The 19,127-nt window shown below is 32.9% G+C and overlaps 2 protein-coding genes across 2 annotated transcripts; both read right to left on the bottom strand.

Moving 5' to 3' along the window:
• Positions 1-6,638: 6,638 nt before the first annotated feature.
• Positions 6,639-7,653, bottom strand: LOC18053431 (VQ motif-containing protein 4). Its single transcript, XM_024192110.1, has one exon. It carries the CDS (start codon positions 7,482-7,484, stop codon positions 6,780-6,782), a length of 705 nt encoding a protein of 234 aa, XP_024047878.1. The 5' UTR covers positions 7,485-7,653; the 3' UTR covers positions 6,639-6,779.
• A 9,782-nt stretch (positions 7,654-17,435) lies between these two features.
• LOC112101207 (non-classical arabinogalactan protein 31) lies at positions 17,436-19,127 on the bottom strand. The gene is made up of 2 exons (XM_024192023.1): positions 18,485-19,127; positions 17,436-17,969 (listed from the first exon to the last, which is right to left on the bottom strand). The coding sequence occupies exons 1-2, from the start codon at positions 19,008-19,010 to the stop codon at positions 17,674-17,676; spliced, it is 822 nt and encodes a 273-aa protein (XP_024047791.1). The 5' UTR covers positions 19,011-19,127; the 3' UTR covers positions 17,436-17,673.

Here is a 19,127-nt window from a genome sequence, read left to right as displayed (position 1 = left end):
CCATTTTTTTTATTGTTCTTAAACGTTAACATTTCTAGTCATATATCTATATAGACCTTTTTTGTATTAACTCTGTCTCACATAACTCAAATTGATATGTATTGAGGCGATTCTACTTTCTATTTGGGGATTGATGAATATGGATCTAATGCTCCTCAAAATGGGAATACGCCCTCAAAATATTGGGGAAGTAAGACGCGGTTGACAATAACGATCTTAATTCAATACGTTTAGTCAACCACATACATCAAAACTTAAAAGCAATTCACGATCATAAATGTTTCAATTTGCTAGATGTGAATAAAGAAAAATACATCATCACTCTTAAAATCTATGCATTGTTATAACTTTTTCAAGAGTTTTAGATATATTGCGTATATGTATGCCATGTATTGTCTTAGTTGATCAACTTGACCCAAAAACTTAATAGATAATACTGATATAATGTTAGTATTTCTTAAAAGACTTGTTATGAATTAATACTAATATTAGTTCCTTACTAATTCAACTTAATCATCGATCTAACTGTCTGATTGTGTTATTCTTATCCTAGTCAATTATAAATTATCTTGATTTATTGCCGGAAATTTCTCCGTTGATTATACTTTTTATTATCCTTGCAAACTGCAATATCTATGATGGACAAGATCTATGTATATATGACATGATAGATCTGTATTTGGTGAGGCAAATGTTCCATATTTTCAATAATATGGATCACCGGATAAACATATCAAAAAAATTAACAAAACCCAGAATTAAAGACATAATAAATCAATTAATCTTCATACATACTAGCTATTAAAGCCATTGGCATTTTTGAAACAACAATAATAGTACCACATGAAGAACAAATTAATCAATTAATCTTCATACATACTGGCTATTAAAGCCATTGGCATTTTTGAAACAACAATAATAATACCATATATATATTTAGACAGAAATACAGAGGGATGGAGCAAGAAACGGGCAGCTCTAAGTCTAAATTAACGTTAAGCCCGCAGAGTTCACAACCACAAAAATCATCAAAGGATTCCCCTCATTCAACTGAGTAAAAATCACAGCCACCCTTCAGTCAGTAGTATATATCCCACATTTCGCCTCCTTTTATGTATAAATCAGGAGAGCGCACAAAATTTAGAAATGGATTATCATCAAGTGAACATAAAACATCACTCGCTCTTTTTAAACTCCATTGTTTGTATTTAATTAAGAGCCCCCCCCCCAAAATAATGATTATAAATAGTAATAAATTAAAATGGGTACAGCATAGCAGCAGCTGATCAGTATGGTGTTCCTTGCATTGGGCATTGTGATGGCCATCATGGCATCAGAGGCAAATGCCTTCGACAGCGGCAGCTGGGGTCGCCTCACCAACATCGGACGCATTGAAGATGACACTGAAGTGTTGATGCCCGCAGAAGATAGCCGTCGCCACCTCAATGCAGCAGGCTTCATCAGCTAGGGAGCCCTACAGGGCAATTCAGTTCCATGCAACCGACGTGGCGCTTCTTATTACAATTGCAATGGAGGAGGCCCCGCTAACCCTTACCGCCGTGGTTGCACCGCCATTACCAACTGCCAGAGGGCCACAGCCTAGTCAATTAATTGACTCATAGGATCGGTACGGTATTCAAAGCTCATTTAATAGAAAAGAGAGAAATAACATGTCCCCTTGATTATAACTAACTAGTACTCTTCGGAAACTTGAGTTATTTTGCTATTGCGAATTTCCTTTTTTTTTTTTTGTAATTTTTTTCTATGTTCTATTGTTTTGTTTTTTTTTTTTTTGTCTTTTTTAAAATTTTGCGGATGGGTACAAATGCAATCACTGAATCTTAACATTGATGAACTTTATTCATGTAATTGAACCTAGTCTCTTCTCCTCATTAATTCTTTTTGTTCTTCCATTTATTTTGCCGAGGTAATCAATAAAAAGATAAAATATTATTCGTGTTCAAGTGTCGATTAATTAGGGCTTTAAGCTTTTCTTTTGTTTTCCAATTCATTTAACCTAGCTCTTTGAAAGCATTTTTTAACACTCAAGAATTAATGGTCATTTTAAAGAGACGGAAAAATGGATCAATAATGGTGATTTTAAGGAAATCATATTGATAAACTGTGTCATCTGAGACCAAGGTCTAATTTACTGGTTAGCAGGCAGTCTTTTCAAAATTTAGATTTTAGATTCGAGTGTTATAAAATGTGCATGTGTATAATAATTAAAAAAAAATATGCCATCCTTTTGTAAACATTCATGCACATGGCCCTTCGTCCAATATTTTATTTACTAATAAATTAACTTTAACCACTGCTGTAATACTTGATAAATGGATTCAAAGAAATTTATCTTCAAAATGTTATTCCTAACGATACTTAAAGATATATAATCAGCGTAAAAAAAGTATATAGTTTCAATCTAGTTATAAGTTATATTTTCTTTTTAATACAAATTAAGAATGACACTATACTATACATGCATTTTGAGATAGTCCAATGCATATTTGAGGACAAAAATTAAGATTGTCCAAAAAATATATATTTATTATTTGCTTAATATTTCATTAGGCTTTATCTTAATTTTGTTTATTTGGCTTTCTCTTTTCTCTTATTGCTTTTGTTAAGCTTATTTTGTTTTTGTTTTTCCTATGACCTAGAGGTTTTGTTTTATATCCCCTTTAAACATATTTTCCTTTACTTTGATTAATTTTACAAGTAGGGGTCCTCTAACACCCACCTTATCGGTGATTTTTTAAAAAAATAATAATTTACTTGATATTTGATCTTGAGAATATAAAATGAAAATTTTATTATAAAAAATTTAAAAATATCAAAAAGTATAAGAAAAATATATAAAACTCTATATGACATGATTGACGTTATTTTATCAACAGGAGTGAGATTTCCTCATTTTCAAATAAGAGAATCTTGATTCGTAATTGTTTAAAAACTGTTCTTTTGATGGTTTCAAATTGACTAAAAGGTTACAACATCGTCAAAAAACTCTTCAAATGAGATTTTACTACTTATTTAAAGAGTCAAATTAACAAAAAGATTTTTAAAACACTATTCAAATAAGGTTGTACAAAAGTTAGAAATTTAAGAACATGGAAAGATTGAGATTTCACCAAATTTATAAAATTAAACTTATATCGTGAAATACAACCCTCGGATGAAACCACCCCTGCCTCTTTTTTTTTTTAATTTGGTTTTTTATATTAAGATTTTTAGGAGAAGTTTAGGTCTGATTACTAGAGGTATACAGTTCTTTTATATATATAAATTTGGATGATAGTAAATTAAATTCAACTAAACCCAGCCTAAATTTCCCCAATTAAACTGTAAACTCGATTTGAGGTTTCGAGTGAGTTTTTTCTTCTTCTTTTTTTGGTGTCACCATAAGAAAAAATAAAATACTTGTTGCACACACATAACATCACCTCGTAGAGAAGAGAACTGTGAAATATCGCTTGTACTACCAGACAACAGAAAATGATGAACCCATGTGTTTGTCTACCATACAATTGGGATGAAAGGGCTGGCAATTCCAAATTTTGGTTCCAAATTTGCGGCCCAAGCAGCTGCAAATTTCGCACTGAAAACGGCTGGCTGGTCAATTATTTAGACTGTCTCAACCGCAGTAGCCAAAGAAACAGCCGGTCATTTCAAACATTAGCTCTTATCTTCTAGATTGTCTTCATACGTTTTTCGTGCACACCGAGACTGAGAGTGAGTGGCGGCCCAGGTATAGTGTCATCTTGTGTCCTGTCCAAGCATGGCAGTGAAAGAAGTTACAGTAAAAAAAAAAAAATTAAAAATTAAAAAGACTACGGGTAATCATGATTAGGCCACTAAAAATTTAAATATTTTGCTGCTTTTTCCCTAGATTCCTTGCTATAGTTTGTTTGATTATACTTTTTGCAAGTTTCAACTAAAAAAAAAAGGTCTTTATTTTCTCGAGACTTTTTTAAGTAGTGGGATTTTTTTTAGTTATTTTCTATGATGCATTAATTCTCCACGATGACGTCAATTTATCATAAAATTTCTAATCCTTTAAAGTTAATACTGCTAACTGCCCGGCAGGAACCTTCAAGGCAACTTCAATTGAATACAAACAAAGTTCCTTACAAATTTGTCAAAAATATCAAGCGTGAAACCCCGGCATTAGTGTTCAAGCCATACCCATATACCGTTGATGGATAAGTACTTTCAGTATCAGGTAACGAACGCGGAAAAGATGTATTTTAAAATACGGAAATTATTAATATCCACTCACTATTTCCTCTAATTTAACACAATAATAATATATTTAAATGAGTTAAACCAAGAACTTTATTTTGTTTAAGGATAAAAGTATAAATTTATCAATTTTTTTTAAATTTTATTTAAGGTTAAAAATATCAATTTATTTCTCTTTTCTTCATTTTCATTTTTATCTCCCATAAGAAGGGAATTCTTGTATTTTCGTTCCCAAATTTATGAGTCCCAACCAAAATTCACTTTCATTCCTTTATACTTTTAACAAGTAAACACGGATGAAAATGATTCTTATTTCTTTGATCCAAACAGTAAACAGCCATTAGTTTAAAGTTTAGTCTTCTTTTCTTTTTTTAATAAATTGTATTATTTTTTTCACCTTGCTATTAATAGATTATAACTTTTGATAATGTCATAAGATGGTCATTTTGGTCATTTTGGTCATTTTCCAGAGAATGTGCTGAACAGATACACATTTGTAGAATTACTTAAAAATCGGGGGAAATTAATAGGTTGAGGATTGACAATTTCCTTTGAAAATTGAAAAGAGGAAGAAAGACGTGCATCTTCAAACAAGGCACGTAGAAGTTTCAATTGTTCAATTAATGACCTACCAACTAACTATAACCCAATTCCTCTTCTCTTTTTTTTTTTTTCAAAAAAATGGGAACTATAACCCCAGCACAAAATACCAAAATTAAAACAAAACAAAAGCAATCAATTAAGAGCATCACTAAAATTTTCATTAAATAAGATTCTACTTATCGTTTAAAGAGCTGCGTAAATAAAATTATTCTAAAATATTTTTTAAATAATATTATTATTCCCTCTCTTCAGACTTTAGTATTCAGAAAAGAAAAAAAAATCTAATATGCAGTATTATATTATTTTTTATTTTCTCATTTTTGAAGAGTGAGATGAGTTATTATTATTTTGGTTAAAAAAATATAATTAAAATGATATGAATTGGTTTTTATTTAAAAAATCTTTTGAAATACGATTTAATTTTTTTTTCTTTTATATATCACATAAATAAATAAATAAATTTGAAAAGTTTTTTTCTGCTCTGACACCACGTTTCACGGCTTTCTTTAATTTCATTTCAAAATGCTTATTCAGTCTTTCATAATCAAAAAGACCCACTTCTGCACACCTGCACTTCCGCATGTCTCACCTCACTCAAGTTGGTCTCTCTTGAGTCAAAAAAGCAACAGTTTCGGCACAGCGGGTTTGGGTATTGGATTCGAAGAGAGCAAAAGGAAGAAACCCCCCATTCGCATGACCACTTTTTACAGCAATTCTAGTCTAAAGTACCCACTCACTGACTCGAGATTCAGGAAACTCAATCAAATATCTGAAAACAACTGGGCCTCTGGGGCCATCAGCTTTCTTTTCTTTGCACGATTCCTGCGCAGGTGGGTCCTTCAATTAATTGCGTCCAACCAAATAAAATCTTGTGTGGCTGCAACTGTGCCCAAAATTAGTCGTCATCCTCAACTCAAAAAGAAAAAGAAAATTAAGTCGACATCGCATTAACAAAAAATCTTTTAAAATGCTAGCAATTGTAAAATCACAATGCAATCACTTTAGGTTTCTTGTCCTCATTGAGAACAACTGTTGAGTGTTGACTTGACTTGTACGCTGTCACAGAAACAAGTATGAAGACTGGTTTAGCTAAAATCTGTATCTAATCCATTTACGTATCCAATGGCGAATATTTTTCGCAGCATTATGAATCGTGATGGTAGATCTAGAATCAAGATGGCATGTGTGCGAGACTAGTCTATGACGACGATATTGAGTAAGTGGCATTGTCCACGTAGAATTCTTTACTTGGCGCATCCTTTTCACTCCACAAAGCAAAAAACAAAACAAAAGAGTCATCAAGATTCCTCCCTCTCCCATTTAGCTTTGACAGCTTTGCCCAAAGCTGCTTTTATTTTTTGGCCATTTCATACGAACAAAAGTTTTCCCATTTTCCCATTACTCGTCTCTTCCTCTCCCTCTCTCTCACATCTGCAGTGTTTTGTGTTTACAAAGTCTCAAGTAATTGGAATTGAATTTCTGGATCCATAGTCATGCCTACATTGGCAGTCCCTACCGACCCCACAATTAATAAAAGTTAGAATATTTAGCAATTCCAATTAATTTTTTTCCTTAAAAAAATATATTCACACAACATCAATTCCTCTAGAAAATGTAAGTAAGCTAATACTGAAAAAATTTACCACTAGTTCTTAATTTCTCTTCACTCCTTCAAACGAAAAATTGGAACCTTCCCCATCAATCATCATATGAGAACAAATCATTGCTATTTGCTAATGCCTAAAATGGTATAAATATAAAAGAAATAATATTGCGGCCAAAACATAAAAATATACAATTGAAGCAAGGATTTTATCTCATTTCTGCAAATATCCAACGTTACAATTTTATTTTTCTCTCACCCTCGTTACCAACAATACATAAAAATCTTACACAGGAAAAAAATAAAAATAAAAGAAAAACCTAATAATAATTTAAGAATTAGAAGCGGAAGAACCTGAAACTCTCGGGGAAGACACCGGAAAGAGCGGCAACAGCCTCGGCTCCACCTCTCGCGGCGTAGTTGATGGTGACGGGTGCAAATAAAACCCCTTCTCTTTAATGGCCTTATCTTCGGCTTCTTTATCCAAATTCTCGCCCTTTGCTTGCAAAGAAGTATGGTTATAGTTAACATGATTGCCGTGCCCGGATCGGGCAAACGGGTCGGGTATCAAAGGGGTGACCGGGCTGAGAACTAGAGACGGGAAGTCAAGAATGCTCGGAGAAAGAATCTCGGATTTCCGGGGGGAGAACCCAGAGTTGACAAATGGGTTAGGGTTTAAAGGATTGATCTTGAGATTCTTGAGCGAGTTTCTACGCTCATAGAGTTTGAACCCGGATTGCTGTTGCTTCTTGGGAATAGATTTGATGGGAGGGATGCTGTGAGTTTTGGCATTTGGGTCGGGTTGTGAAGTGGGTTTGGATGCCTGTTTAGCGGTTTCAGAGGATCCGGTGAGCATCTGGACGACTTGTTTGAAGGAAGAGGTGTCTGCTTGGACGAAAGTAGTCGGGTACGGGTTTCCAGATTCGGATCTCGTAACGGGTTTCGGCGCAGAGGGGTTGTTGTTGTTGTTGTTGTTGCTGCTGCTGCCGCTGCTGCTGGTGCTGCTATTTTCTTGGTATTTTGGTGAGTGCTCCATTGATGGGCTCGGGTTCTGATTCTGGTTCTGGTTCTGGTTTTGGTGGGGAAGAGAGAGGAGAGCACAGAGTTTTGATGAGTTCGAGATTAGAAATTAGATGAAGAGTTTTCTTTACTTTCTATGGTTTGGTAAGAAAGTTTTGGTGGGGGCACTATCGCCTCTCTTTCTGATCCCACGCTCTGGTTTTATGAGTGTTTTCCACTTCATTGTCAACGGAGGGTTCTTTCTGTTTGACTAAGGAAGGCTATCTTTGGAAATTAATTTTTCCTTATTTCAAAAGTAGCTTACTAAGTTACTTCTCACGCAATAAATCATGTGAGCTCCACTACAGTATTATTATTCTTACGTGAAGAGTTAAAGTTACAATCGGCCGCAATTTAACATTTGTCATTTTTAAAAAGAAAAATTTAATCTTATTTATTAAAAAATTATTTATATTTATTATTCTTATTTTCAATCATCAATAACTATATACCATCATTATACGATCGTATTGACATATTGATTATTAATATTTTTATCTTTTTACATTATTAATTACCAATACCTGTTACAACAGAATTCAATAAAGTCATGGGTAATTTATTAGAATCATCATCAATCCATCCATGCAAATGCAACTGTACTGAAGTCATGACCATAACTCATCATGATTTAGTCAAAATTAAATTCAAAGTCTTATGCTGCAGGGAGTCGGGGACTTTACCGACTCCATCCGAAACTGAACGCACGCGCCAAGAGTGAAGGTGGTAAAGAGTTGAGAAGAAGTCCAACTGGTAACATGGCATTGGAGGTGTTGGGGATTTCAGACAGACAAAATGAGTGGGCCAGTGGCCATGACTATATGTCTATGGGCATGAGAGAGAGAGGGAAGAAATATTCAAAGAAAATGAAATCGTCAATAAAGTGTTCAAAATTAGGCATTGACTTGCACAAGCACAATCCCCACCCACTTGGCCCTTGAGACTGACTACGGTAAGGTACTTGCCACCTTAATTATTCTAATTTATCTATTGTGTGTATGGTGCATTTAACGTTAACAACTCATTTTATCACATTATTATAATTTTTAAATAATTCAAAATTAAAAATTAAAAAAAAAATACTAGCACCAAGTGCAGCCCTTTCCCTCCATTTTCCCTTCTATTGTCATTAGTACTATATAATTAAACACTATCAGATGAATTAGAATCTTTGCAATCAAAATTGAAAGTATATGGCAGTGATCTTAGGCTAATCGAATTGACTATAAGAATTAGGCTAATCAAATTGATTATAAGAATTGAATTGGATTAGATTAGATTGGATGAGACTGAATTATATATAGGATTAATATCGGATTAAACTATATTAAATTAAATATAAGTGAAGTTAAATAGTATTTAATTAGAACAATTAAATTTATTTAATTTATATGTATGATGTATATTTTTCCTATTAAATAAAATATTATTGAAACAATTAAATATAAAATTAATTATTTATCAAATGTTAATGTTTTACATAATATTCATATGATAAATGGGGTGTTTCTTAATAATAATTTTGTTAATACATATAATATACTATTAGTTAATTATTTTAACATTAAATATTAACAAAAATAAATAAATGAAAGAAGATGTCATAGATAAATTTAAAAAAAATAAATTGCTTAATTTTTATGGAATCATGAAAATAATTAAATAATTAATAACAATACGTCCATAAATAAATAAATAGACAAATAAAAAGAAATCATAAAATGACAAACATTGCTTATTCTATTCCTCCTTAAACCCATGTGAAAATTAAGATAACTAATCCTATAATTGAAGGACTAAATTTAAATTTAGTTCACTTAATCTAATCTAAGTGAATCTGCCAAATATAGGATTAGATATTTTATCAAAAAAATTTCTTGAAATTAATTGATTTATCTACAAAAAAAAAATTAATCTTTGACAGAGCTTGGAGAGGAGTGATTTAATGATGCCCCACATTGAAGTTGATATACTTTATACATAGCCACTGTCCAAAGCTTTTAGCTGAGACACGGCACACACAACCGGTGAAAAGGGGGGCGAGAGAGAGAGAGAGAGGAATCCAATTCTCATTTATGGTACGCATAACTTGAAAGCAAAGTGCTGAAAAACTTGTGACGGGGACCACCACCAGAGTAGCTGGTAGCACAAGCACTTGCGCAAGGGGAGCTGCTGTCATGTAACAGAGAAGACACTCACTCGTATTCTATTATTTATTATTTTTTGAATCAACTTGGATAGTGCTTGATGCACGCTGACCCAATCGTGATCGATGATGTATGGATCACTTGACGCATACGAAAGCAATTGAGTTTGGGTTTCTTATTTAATCGGTCAAATCAGCCTTTAAGCCCAAGAAAGCAAACAATCCATCTGGGCCTTGCCCTATTTTATCTCACCAAATCCCCCAACTTTTAATTTAAATTTTTTAAATTTCTCAATTTGCCCTCATTTCATTCCAATATTTCATCAGTTCTTCAAGCAACACCTTTAAATACCAGTTCCCGGCGAAATCAACAAAACCAAATTATTTTTAAGTAAATCTTTGTAAAGTAATCTCAAATGCTTCTGGGTGTCCCAAAGGGTTTGTTAGTGTTTGGAAACTCTATCACGACGAAAACACAAATTTACACTTTTTATGGTCAATTGGAAGACGATGGAACAATTATCCATGACTTGAAGAACGACGGGGGTTGTGAAAATAAATTGAAGAACAATTTCAGATTGCAACACAAATCAATACCACTTAAAAACATGGTGTTGCGAAGCCATGTCACGCTTGGCAAGAAACAAAGCCTTTGGATGTAAAATTGAAGTAATATTAATCAATTAGAGTTGAGAATACTGTAGCAGCTTATTGTTAATTAATTTCCTTAGTTTTAGCTGTTTTGACCCCTTTTCCTTTGGAAGTTCTTTTAAGTTCCTTAGTACTCATAAGGTTACTAAAGTTGTACTCAGATTCATCATTTGTCATTTATGATAATTTTGTTTTATCCATATTTATTATTTTTGTAGTGTAATAAAATAAAATATAATGAAAGTGGATTGATCTGATAAAAAGAGAGGGTTTTGATTGCACCACTCTTAGACAGCATTTGTTTTTGTATTTGAAATCTCAATAGGTTTAAATTTGTTTAAGGCTAAATAGATCTAAATGTAAATATCTTAATCACATGTTTAGTTGTTTGCTATTATTATTTTTTTAATATAAGTGACATTTGGTTTATTTTTATTAGGAGTGTTTGTATATTATATTTTACAAATTAGAGACCAATCTATATATGATCCATTATGATCCATGATTTTACAAATTATAAATTTTTAATTCAATCCAATTTATGGATTGATGAAATTCAATGTAAATCCAATCCATAAGTTTGCAAATCGAATGCAAGTTTGACACAATCCACATCTAATAATATTTTGCAGATTCGTTGTGAATTAAGAAAATTTTCATTCTATCTAACATCAAATAATTAAATAAAAAATTTTAATGTAAAAGTAATTTTACTACCAATCAAATTCAAAACTAAATAACATCCAAATAAATTAATTGCTTAAATAAAACTAAAATAATACATTCAAAATTTCAAATTATAACACACCAAGAAGAAAAAATATGATTTGTTTAGATTAATATATGAAAATTAACTAAATTTATGGAATTAAATCAATACAAAAATTGAAACTTGAATGTTTGGATGATTTGTCAAAATGTCCACCTCCAATTCGTATTTTGAACTTCAACCTAAACAAGATAGACATAATTGAAGTAAATAACAAATAAAAATATGTTGTTCCAATAATATTGTTGAGGCAACTATATTTACTTATTTAATTATATAATTATAATTATTTTTTATTGTGTATATTATTGTATAAGATACGTTACTTTTAACTTGTTTATTTACTAAATGCTATAGTTATAAATTTTTATTTAATTTGTTTAAACAAAGTAAATATTATTTTTATTTATTGGAGAATTTGTTGATTTATATGGATTTACTTATCCAATCCACTAACTGTAAAATTTAAAATTTTCAATCCAATATAATATATCGATCCACTTATTAGATTTGTATAAATCAGACAGATTGAATGGAATGGATGGACTTGATTCTAAACACTCCTACTTTTTATAAATAAAAAAATCTTACACTAAGGATGATAGAAAAATCCCGCCTGGCACAAGTCCAAGTGTTTCAAGCTAGGCTTGGGCTTTACTCAAAAAGCATTTACTTAATCTTCTTATAACATATATTCAAAGTTTTAAATTTTTTTGTCCCTACTTTTAAATCCTAATATAGTAAAAATACAAATTTTCCATATTGTAAATTTGTAAAATATAGTGAAAAATATTATTAAAAAATGTAACACATAAATTCAGGCTTTTATGCCCGTCCCGATTCGACAGGAAACATGCTCTGGCTGAGCTCAAGCTCTGCCAAGCCCGATTCGAGCTTGAAATTTTATAACCCTATCTTAAACATGACTATTTGACATTTATATCCTTACAAGTCAAAACGAAAAAAGGGGTAATGTTTTATAGTTTAGAAAATAAGTATATTTAATGAAAATATTTTGGGGTACATTATTTACTTCCAATTAAGTTTTTTTCTCATTTAGATAAAAGCCATAAAAATTTATTAGTTTTGTTCAAATGTAAATATTTAAAAATCATATACATGTTACAAAAAATAATTAAGTAAATTTAAAATAGTCTGAAAAATAATAAAATTTCAAACTCAGAAATATTTAACACACAAGCCATTAGTTTTCGCTTTCTATGTGGACCATTAGTCTACTATGATTTTGTCGGGCTTCAATGGCATTTCGCTATCATGGACGAATCCATTATCCATCTAAATGGTGAAAGTCCATTCCCTTTAAGCAACGAGAAAGCCCAAGTAGAGACAGCCCTTCGTGGCCCACCCGAATTAATTAACTCCTTTAGGATATTTACAAATTTATCATTTATTGAATTACATACAAGCACAAATTATATTTAATTAAACCTACTTGTAAAATACATTCTTTTATTATCTTTTTCCATAAATGGTCCATGCTATAACAAGGAATTTATTGAAAGCAAATAAAAGTTAAACACAAGAGAAGTCAAGAGGGACATGGAAAGATATATGAAAGAGTCAAGGCTATTGTTTGGTGGATAAAATGGGGAAGCGTGAATGGGTGTTTCTTCTCACAAATCGTGCTCAGCCCATACTCACAAAGTGGCTTCTTTAGGTTGAAAAAGACACGAGCAGATAGATTGTGCTGTTGAGCAGGGATCTTGGAGAGACTCAAACCAAATCAACCAAAAGACTTGGTTAAAAGTCAACCTGCAAATCTTCTCTTAAAGGACATGAACATGATTCACTAACGATCGTGCCACAGTCCAAGAAGCGTAGTGTTCTCATGCTTATTAAAGCCTCTAAGAAATCAAATCACATAAGTGATCCTCTTTCTCTCTCTCTATTATTAAACTCTCTTGCTCTAAAAATACAAAACAACCGGAGTTTTATTCTTTTTCTTAGTCCTTTTTATTTTTTAGAAATTTTTAATGAAAGCTCACATTATTTTGGTATACATTTTTCTTGTAAACTAAAAGAAATGATTTAAGAGTTTAGGGTTTAGGGTTTAAGATTATAGATCAAGAAGTGTTTCTGGTCGCGTATATTTACTTGGGTGAAAAATAATAAGTTAAGGTATCTCCCCAACTATAAATTTAAGTGTTAGAGTTAGGCGTTTGGTCGATAACTAACACGATCAGATTGCAGCGTCAATACATATCAAGTAAATATGAGTATAGGAAAACCACTAGCCTCTTCGTAAACAACGCACTGAGCCTCGAAATGCACGGAACTTCTCCAAGTAAAGGAAGGACGTCCAATGCCTAGATTAGCGAGGTCAGCGGCCAAACCATTGCTTTCCCAAATGTGTGAGAGACGGTGTGAACAAGAAGTAAACGAATGCCCATCAATTTTGAGTACTTCATTGGGAACTCAAAGAGGGATGAGAGAATAAATGAATAGCCAATTAATATCGAGTCACACTCTAACCATAACTGATGCCATCCTCTGTCAATAGTTGATTCAATTGCTAAAATAGCAGCCTTAGTCTCTGCCAAAAAAATAAAAACACTGCCACAGGCAGCTGGTCCGAGGTTGCTCTTACAGTGTTGCTAAAAACTCTTTACACAAACATATTACAAGTATTGTTTGTTATTCTGACATACTTGTCATAAATTTTAAATTGAATACATTTCTTTCAATTTTTTTTCCCCGTAAACCAAGCGCGAGCAACTAAGAAGATTAAATTTAATAAATAAAAAACTGTATATATATATATATATACTTAGAAGTGTTTGTTTGGTAAGAGAAAATTTTCGTAGATATGGGGCATAAACCAGAGGAAAATAGAAAGTTTGGGGGGGGGGGTATGATGAAGAATGATTTTAATTGAGGTTAAATTTGTCATGAAGAGGCTGTTATAAGTAAAGAAAATGAGTTTTAAGAGATTAATTGGTGGTAACAGTAGTCCAATTCTTGTTTTTAAGAAAGATAGTCTGACTCTAATTAAAAATATCCAAACAATTTCGTGATTCATATCGTCTAAAATTACTTAATATAAGTGTGGGTAAATTATCTGTACGAGTCTATGTCGAGTTGATGAAACACTTCTTTGGATTCTGTCTTTCGATGAATAAGAATAGACAATTTCTATCTTATATCCTCGTAAGATAGAGGGATCTATAAGAATAAACTTCACAACCAAAGAAGAGATAGCATCAAAAATTGATAGACAAGTCAGGCGGTGGAGGTCAAATCCTTCGCAAAACTTTTAACAGAAGGTGACAAAGATGAACTGCTCATACAGGCAGCCGCGTGCAGCTTCAAAATCATCTCAACGGCTAGCCTATTCCTTTTTTGGTTCCCAACCCCACACCTCCATTATTTGTTGATAACGTTAACAATTTTACCAAGTAGTACTCGAAGCAGAGTCATGGACCCCATAATTTTTCAAACTTGCTGTTTTCTTTTTTACCGTTGAAGAAACAACAAAATAACGGCTCAGATTTTAATGATCAGATTATACCAATCTCTCTCTCTCTCTCTCTCTCTCTTTTTTGTGGAGTTGAGAGGAGTAAAGACAAATGCATGCATGGAGAGAGAGAAAATGACATGATGGGCGTACAAAAGCATGATTAATCGACATGGGGTGACCCCATCACCATGATTCACCATTTGAACAAAATTAGTGCAAATTGCCATCGGATACGTTTTACATTTTGCTATCGGTCAAAAAGGGCATTTGGAATAAAAAGATTATTCGAGATACCGGTGCCAATTTTGGGCAGGGGTCGCCGACTTTTTTAAATTTTTTAGAAAATGAGTAGAAAAAATTATAATATTTTTAAGATGACCCCCTGTCTTATTTTTCGAGACAATCCTCAATTTTCTCAAAATGTTAACTTACAATAGATTTTAGCAACTCCCATATTAAAATCCTTGTCCGCCATTGATTTAGAGGAATGATATGTAATCTACACTACAACAAATAAAAATTAAAATATTTTAATGAATATCCTTAAAGTTTGAATTAATGATAGAATTGCACAAATATCTTACTTTAGCGGGCTTATTGATGAGATGCGTATCATTTTTGTCAATTTATAGCCGTAAATTTATATTTTTAAAATTTATTTTAATCATCATTTCTACTTACCTAGGGATAGCAATGGGCACCGAGCGCAGCGGGTTTGCCATTACCAAACCCAAACCCGCACAAAATTTAAATTACTAAACCCATCCGCAACCCGCAGCGGGTTTTATTTTTTAAAAAAAATTCACTCGCAGCGGGTTTTAACAATTACCAAAACCGCAATGGTACCTGGCAGATTTTTTGTGGGTTTCCGTATTTAAAATAAAAAAATATTTAATATATAAATTTATAATAATAACCTCAAATTCCATATAACATACTCAATTTTATATTTAAACAATGTAAATGAAAAATTAAAATTTCAACATCAATCCAATATAAATTCTCAAATTTAAGTATAAATTACACAAATCCATTTAAAAATACAAACTAGTATCTAAAAATAATAATTACATTTCATATTATCATTTAAAACAAGCTCCGAGACAAGATATTCATTTCATTCACCACTATAAGCACCCATCCAACACAATGCCTATAATAATAATAATTAAGATTAATATTTTCAAATATTAATTCGAAGGAAAATGCCTTTAGTTTTCTTTAGGTTATGACTTTAGAATGGGAGACGGGCCACATACACACATACACAACTTTGAACTTTTGGCTATTTGGTAATTTGAATAATGACATTATTTTCTTTATACATTTTTAGATTAAAATTAAATTAAAAATATTTAAAAAAAATATTGTGGGTTTGGTGGATATCCATGCGGGTATCCATTGGATACAAGGTTAATACCAAACCCACCCGTATCCATATGCAGATTTTAATTTATAATACTAAATCCGCCCGCAACGAGTAAAATTACCTGCAGCAGGCGGGTTTGAGTGGGCTTGCGGGTACAATTGCCATCCCTAACTTACCTCACAAAGTTGCTTTGTTTTCCCAAAAAAAGAAAAAGAAAAAAAAACCGTTTGAAATATTTTTTACGTGATGCATAATTATTGTGAGAAAATATATACGATGTTTGGGTGTTGTTTTACCAATTTTCTATCTAAATATGCATATGAATAAACATGTGATTGACTTGTAAAAATAATGTGGTACTTAAAATGTACAAAATCGATTATGGAATGCAATTTAATATGCTCTATATTACTTTGAAGTTGGACACCGCGGTTAACTAACCACAATGTGCACAAAAAAGGTGCTATTGAAATGAATATGTGATTTTAATTATTTAAAAATCTAAAATGTGTGATCTAAAACATTTCGGGCAGATGTTTAATCGCAACAGATATCTTTCACAAATTAAAAATTTTTACATCAGATTTTTTATTTTATTTTAAGTGATCGTCAATTTATCTTCCATTCATAGTTTTTTTTAATACTAATGATACACTAGACTACTGAATTACATTAGTTATTACAACAGACAATTGTATTGATATTTATAATCAGATATATAACTGAGGCTATAAAATACTTTATTCAGATAAATAACCGATATTTATAATCATAGCTATAAAGTATTTTATTCCGACAAATAACCCTTGCAACCTTTAAATTCTATAAAATATTTTGTCCAGATAAATAAAATATTTTATTCAGATAAATAACCCTCACAAACAGAGATATCTCTACTCTATTCTTATTTCACAAGAGAGAAAAACTTTAAATAAATCTACATAATTATGCATAATACTAAATTGAGAAAGTTTTGAATATGTGAAAACTCGAATCCCAAACTTCACAGTCATACTTATCTGTGAGGGTAACAAGGGTAAAGGTTCAACAGTCCAGTGCTAGTTAAGTGATTGTGATCTAACCATTCGGGAAATCTCAATAGACCTTGTTATTTCGGTCGTTTTACATTTTCCATGACCAATGGGCTAGCACCACAAAATAAATTAAGATTTAAAATAATTAACATAAATGATTATTTAATTTAATAATACTAGGGAAAAAAAAAGAGAGTAAACAAATTCCAAGGACTTGACTTTTCTTTTCTTTTGGAACATTATCCCAGAAAAAAGTAACAATTGCAATGTCTCTCATGTTTGCCACAAGGCAGACCACTCAATTAGTTTTATTACTGCCCTTTTTCTTGGTTTTGATTATATATATATATATAATTACCATTTAATTTTAGATCCGCCGTAAAATTTTATAATATGGGTACATTTATGATGACAAAAACATTAAAAAAAAAAGGAAAAAACATGATCCATATGGCATATGCATTTATAAATATAATTCATATTCAAACAATGAGCCTCATAATTTATTTGTTGCTAATTAAACTAGCGGGATACTATAATTTATTAATGTCAACGAAGGGACACAGTACAAATAGAAACAAACAGACTGGCATTCCCATTACAAGTTTACAACACAAGATTGGTACAAAGCACTGGATATGATACGATATGACTGAAGCAAAAGACAGAGATAGAGATTAGAGAGAGAGGAGGGGGGGGGTAAAATAATCAAAAGAAGATTAATGTGGGCATTTGGGTTCAAAGGCCAAAGGGCCAACGGTGTAGAGAGCAACTGGAGGTGTGCCTGCGGAGAGTGACTCAGGCCTCAAAACGGCGCCGGTGGCTCCACCGTGGAGATTGGACGGTTTGGCGCAGGAAGCCGAGGGTGATGTGACTAGGAACAGCTTGCACTTGTGAGCTCCGTAGCTGGTGATTGTCTTGGGTGCTTTGATCCTGAAGTAGCCGTTCTTGTCCGTTGTGCCAACCACATTGAGTGGATACTTGGTGTTGTTGCACTGCAATTTCACAGTCGCCCCTGCCTCCCCAAAAACATATCAAAACAATGTCTTTGTCAGTATTCATTCGGTGGTCATTTTTTCTTTTTCTTTTTTAACTCAATACTCTTGTGGCTTGAGAATGAGTAAAGCAAGATTTGTTTTTTCAGCTTGATTGAACCCATGGGCAATATTAAAAGAATAAATAAAAATTTAAATACTAGGACTTAAAAAAGAGAGCTTGAAAAAGGAAAAAGTAGCTAGCTATGCTGCCATAACCATGCCTCCTACTGAATGTGACATAAACCTAGAACAAAGAGAAAGAAAGAGATCAAGAGCACCTCTCTCTCTCTCTCTCTCTCCATTCAAAATCTGGAAATGTATACATACCGCATCCATGAAAACAAATGCACATTCGCATCCATACGTATGTTATGTATGCATGATGTATAACTAAACATACATGTGAAATTAATTGAAGTAATAATGATAGAAAAAACGAAGTATGTAAAAGTTAGAAGCAGGGAAAGTTAAATTGAAAGAGTTCGAAACTGACCGAGAACAGCGGTAGCTCCTAGGAGGGTATCAGCTCCGGCGTACTTGCAAGACTTGCAATAAACGACGCCTTGAACTTCAACAAGGCTCCTAGGGAAACGATGGGTGGGTGTGGGTGGGTGAGCAGGAGCAACGTGCGGTGGAGGTGGGTGAGCAGGAGCAACGTGCGGTGGAGGTGGGTGAGCAGGAGCAACGTGTGGTGGAGGTGGGTGGGCAGGAGCAACGTGTGAAGGTGGGTGAGCAGGTGCATGAGCGGGAGTGTGAGCCGGTGCATGAGCCGGCGGGTGGGGGTGGTGGTGATGATGGTGGTGGCTTGGGGCGTGAGCCGGTGGGGCAGTAGGAGGGTGGCTGTGGTGGTGGTGGTGGTGATGGTGGGGGCTTGGTGCCGTTGCCGGGGTTATCGTGTGGTAGTGTGATGGTGGCATAGCCATGGAACTCTCAGTGTAAACCTGTTCACCATACACAGTGAAGCTGCAGCCGGCTAAGACCAAACAAACATGAACAACAATCAGTAAAGCTTTACCCATTTTGTTTTTTTTGTTTTTCAGTCTTCTTTTATCTCTAGTAAAGAAGATGGCCAGCCAACTAGGGGGAGAGTGAGAGAGTGAGAGAGAGAATGTGGTAGAGATCGAGAGAGGTGGTGA

Source organism: Citrus clementina, unplaced genomic scaffold, assembly GCF_000493195.1.
Source record: "Citrus clementina cultivar Clemenules unplaced genomic scaffold, Citrus_clementina_v1.0 scaffold_2, whole genome shotgun sequence".
Taxonomy (NCBI): Eukaryota; Viridiplantae; Streptophyta; class Magnoliopsida; order Sapindales; family Rutaceae; genus Citrus; species Citrus x clementina.
The sequence above is the reverse complement of the archived record's forward strand: the minus strand, read 5'-3'. Positions and strand labels throughout refer to the sequence as shown.

Bases quoted from the DNA above. Each gene is read 5' to 3' on its own strand.
- LOC112101207 (XM_024192023.1), bottom strand. From the start codon at position 19,010: ATGGGTAAAGCTTTACTGATTGTTGTTCATGTTTGTTTGGTCTTAGCC. The intron at 17,970-18,484 runs GTCAGTTTCGAA...TTGGGGAGGCAG, and splicing joins AGGAGCTACCGCTGTTCTCG to GGGCGACTGTGAAATTGCAG.
- LOC18053431 (XM_024192110.1), bottom strand. From the start codon at position 7,484: ATGGAGCACTCACCAAAATACCAAGAAAATAGCAGCACCAGCAGCAGC.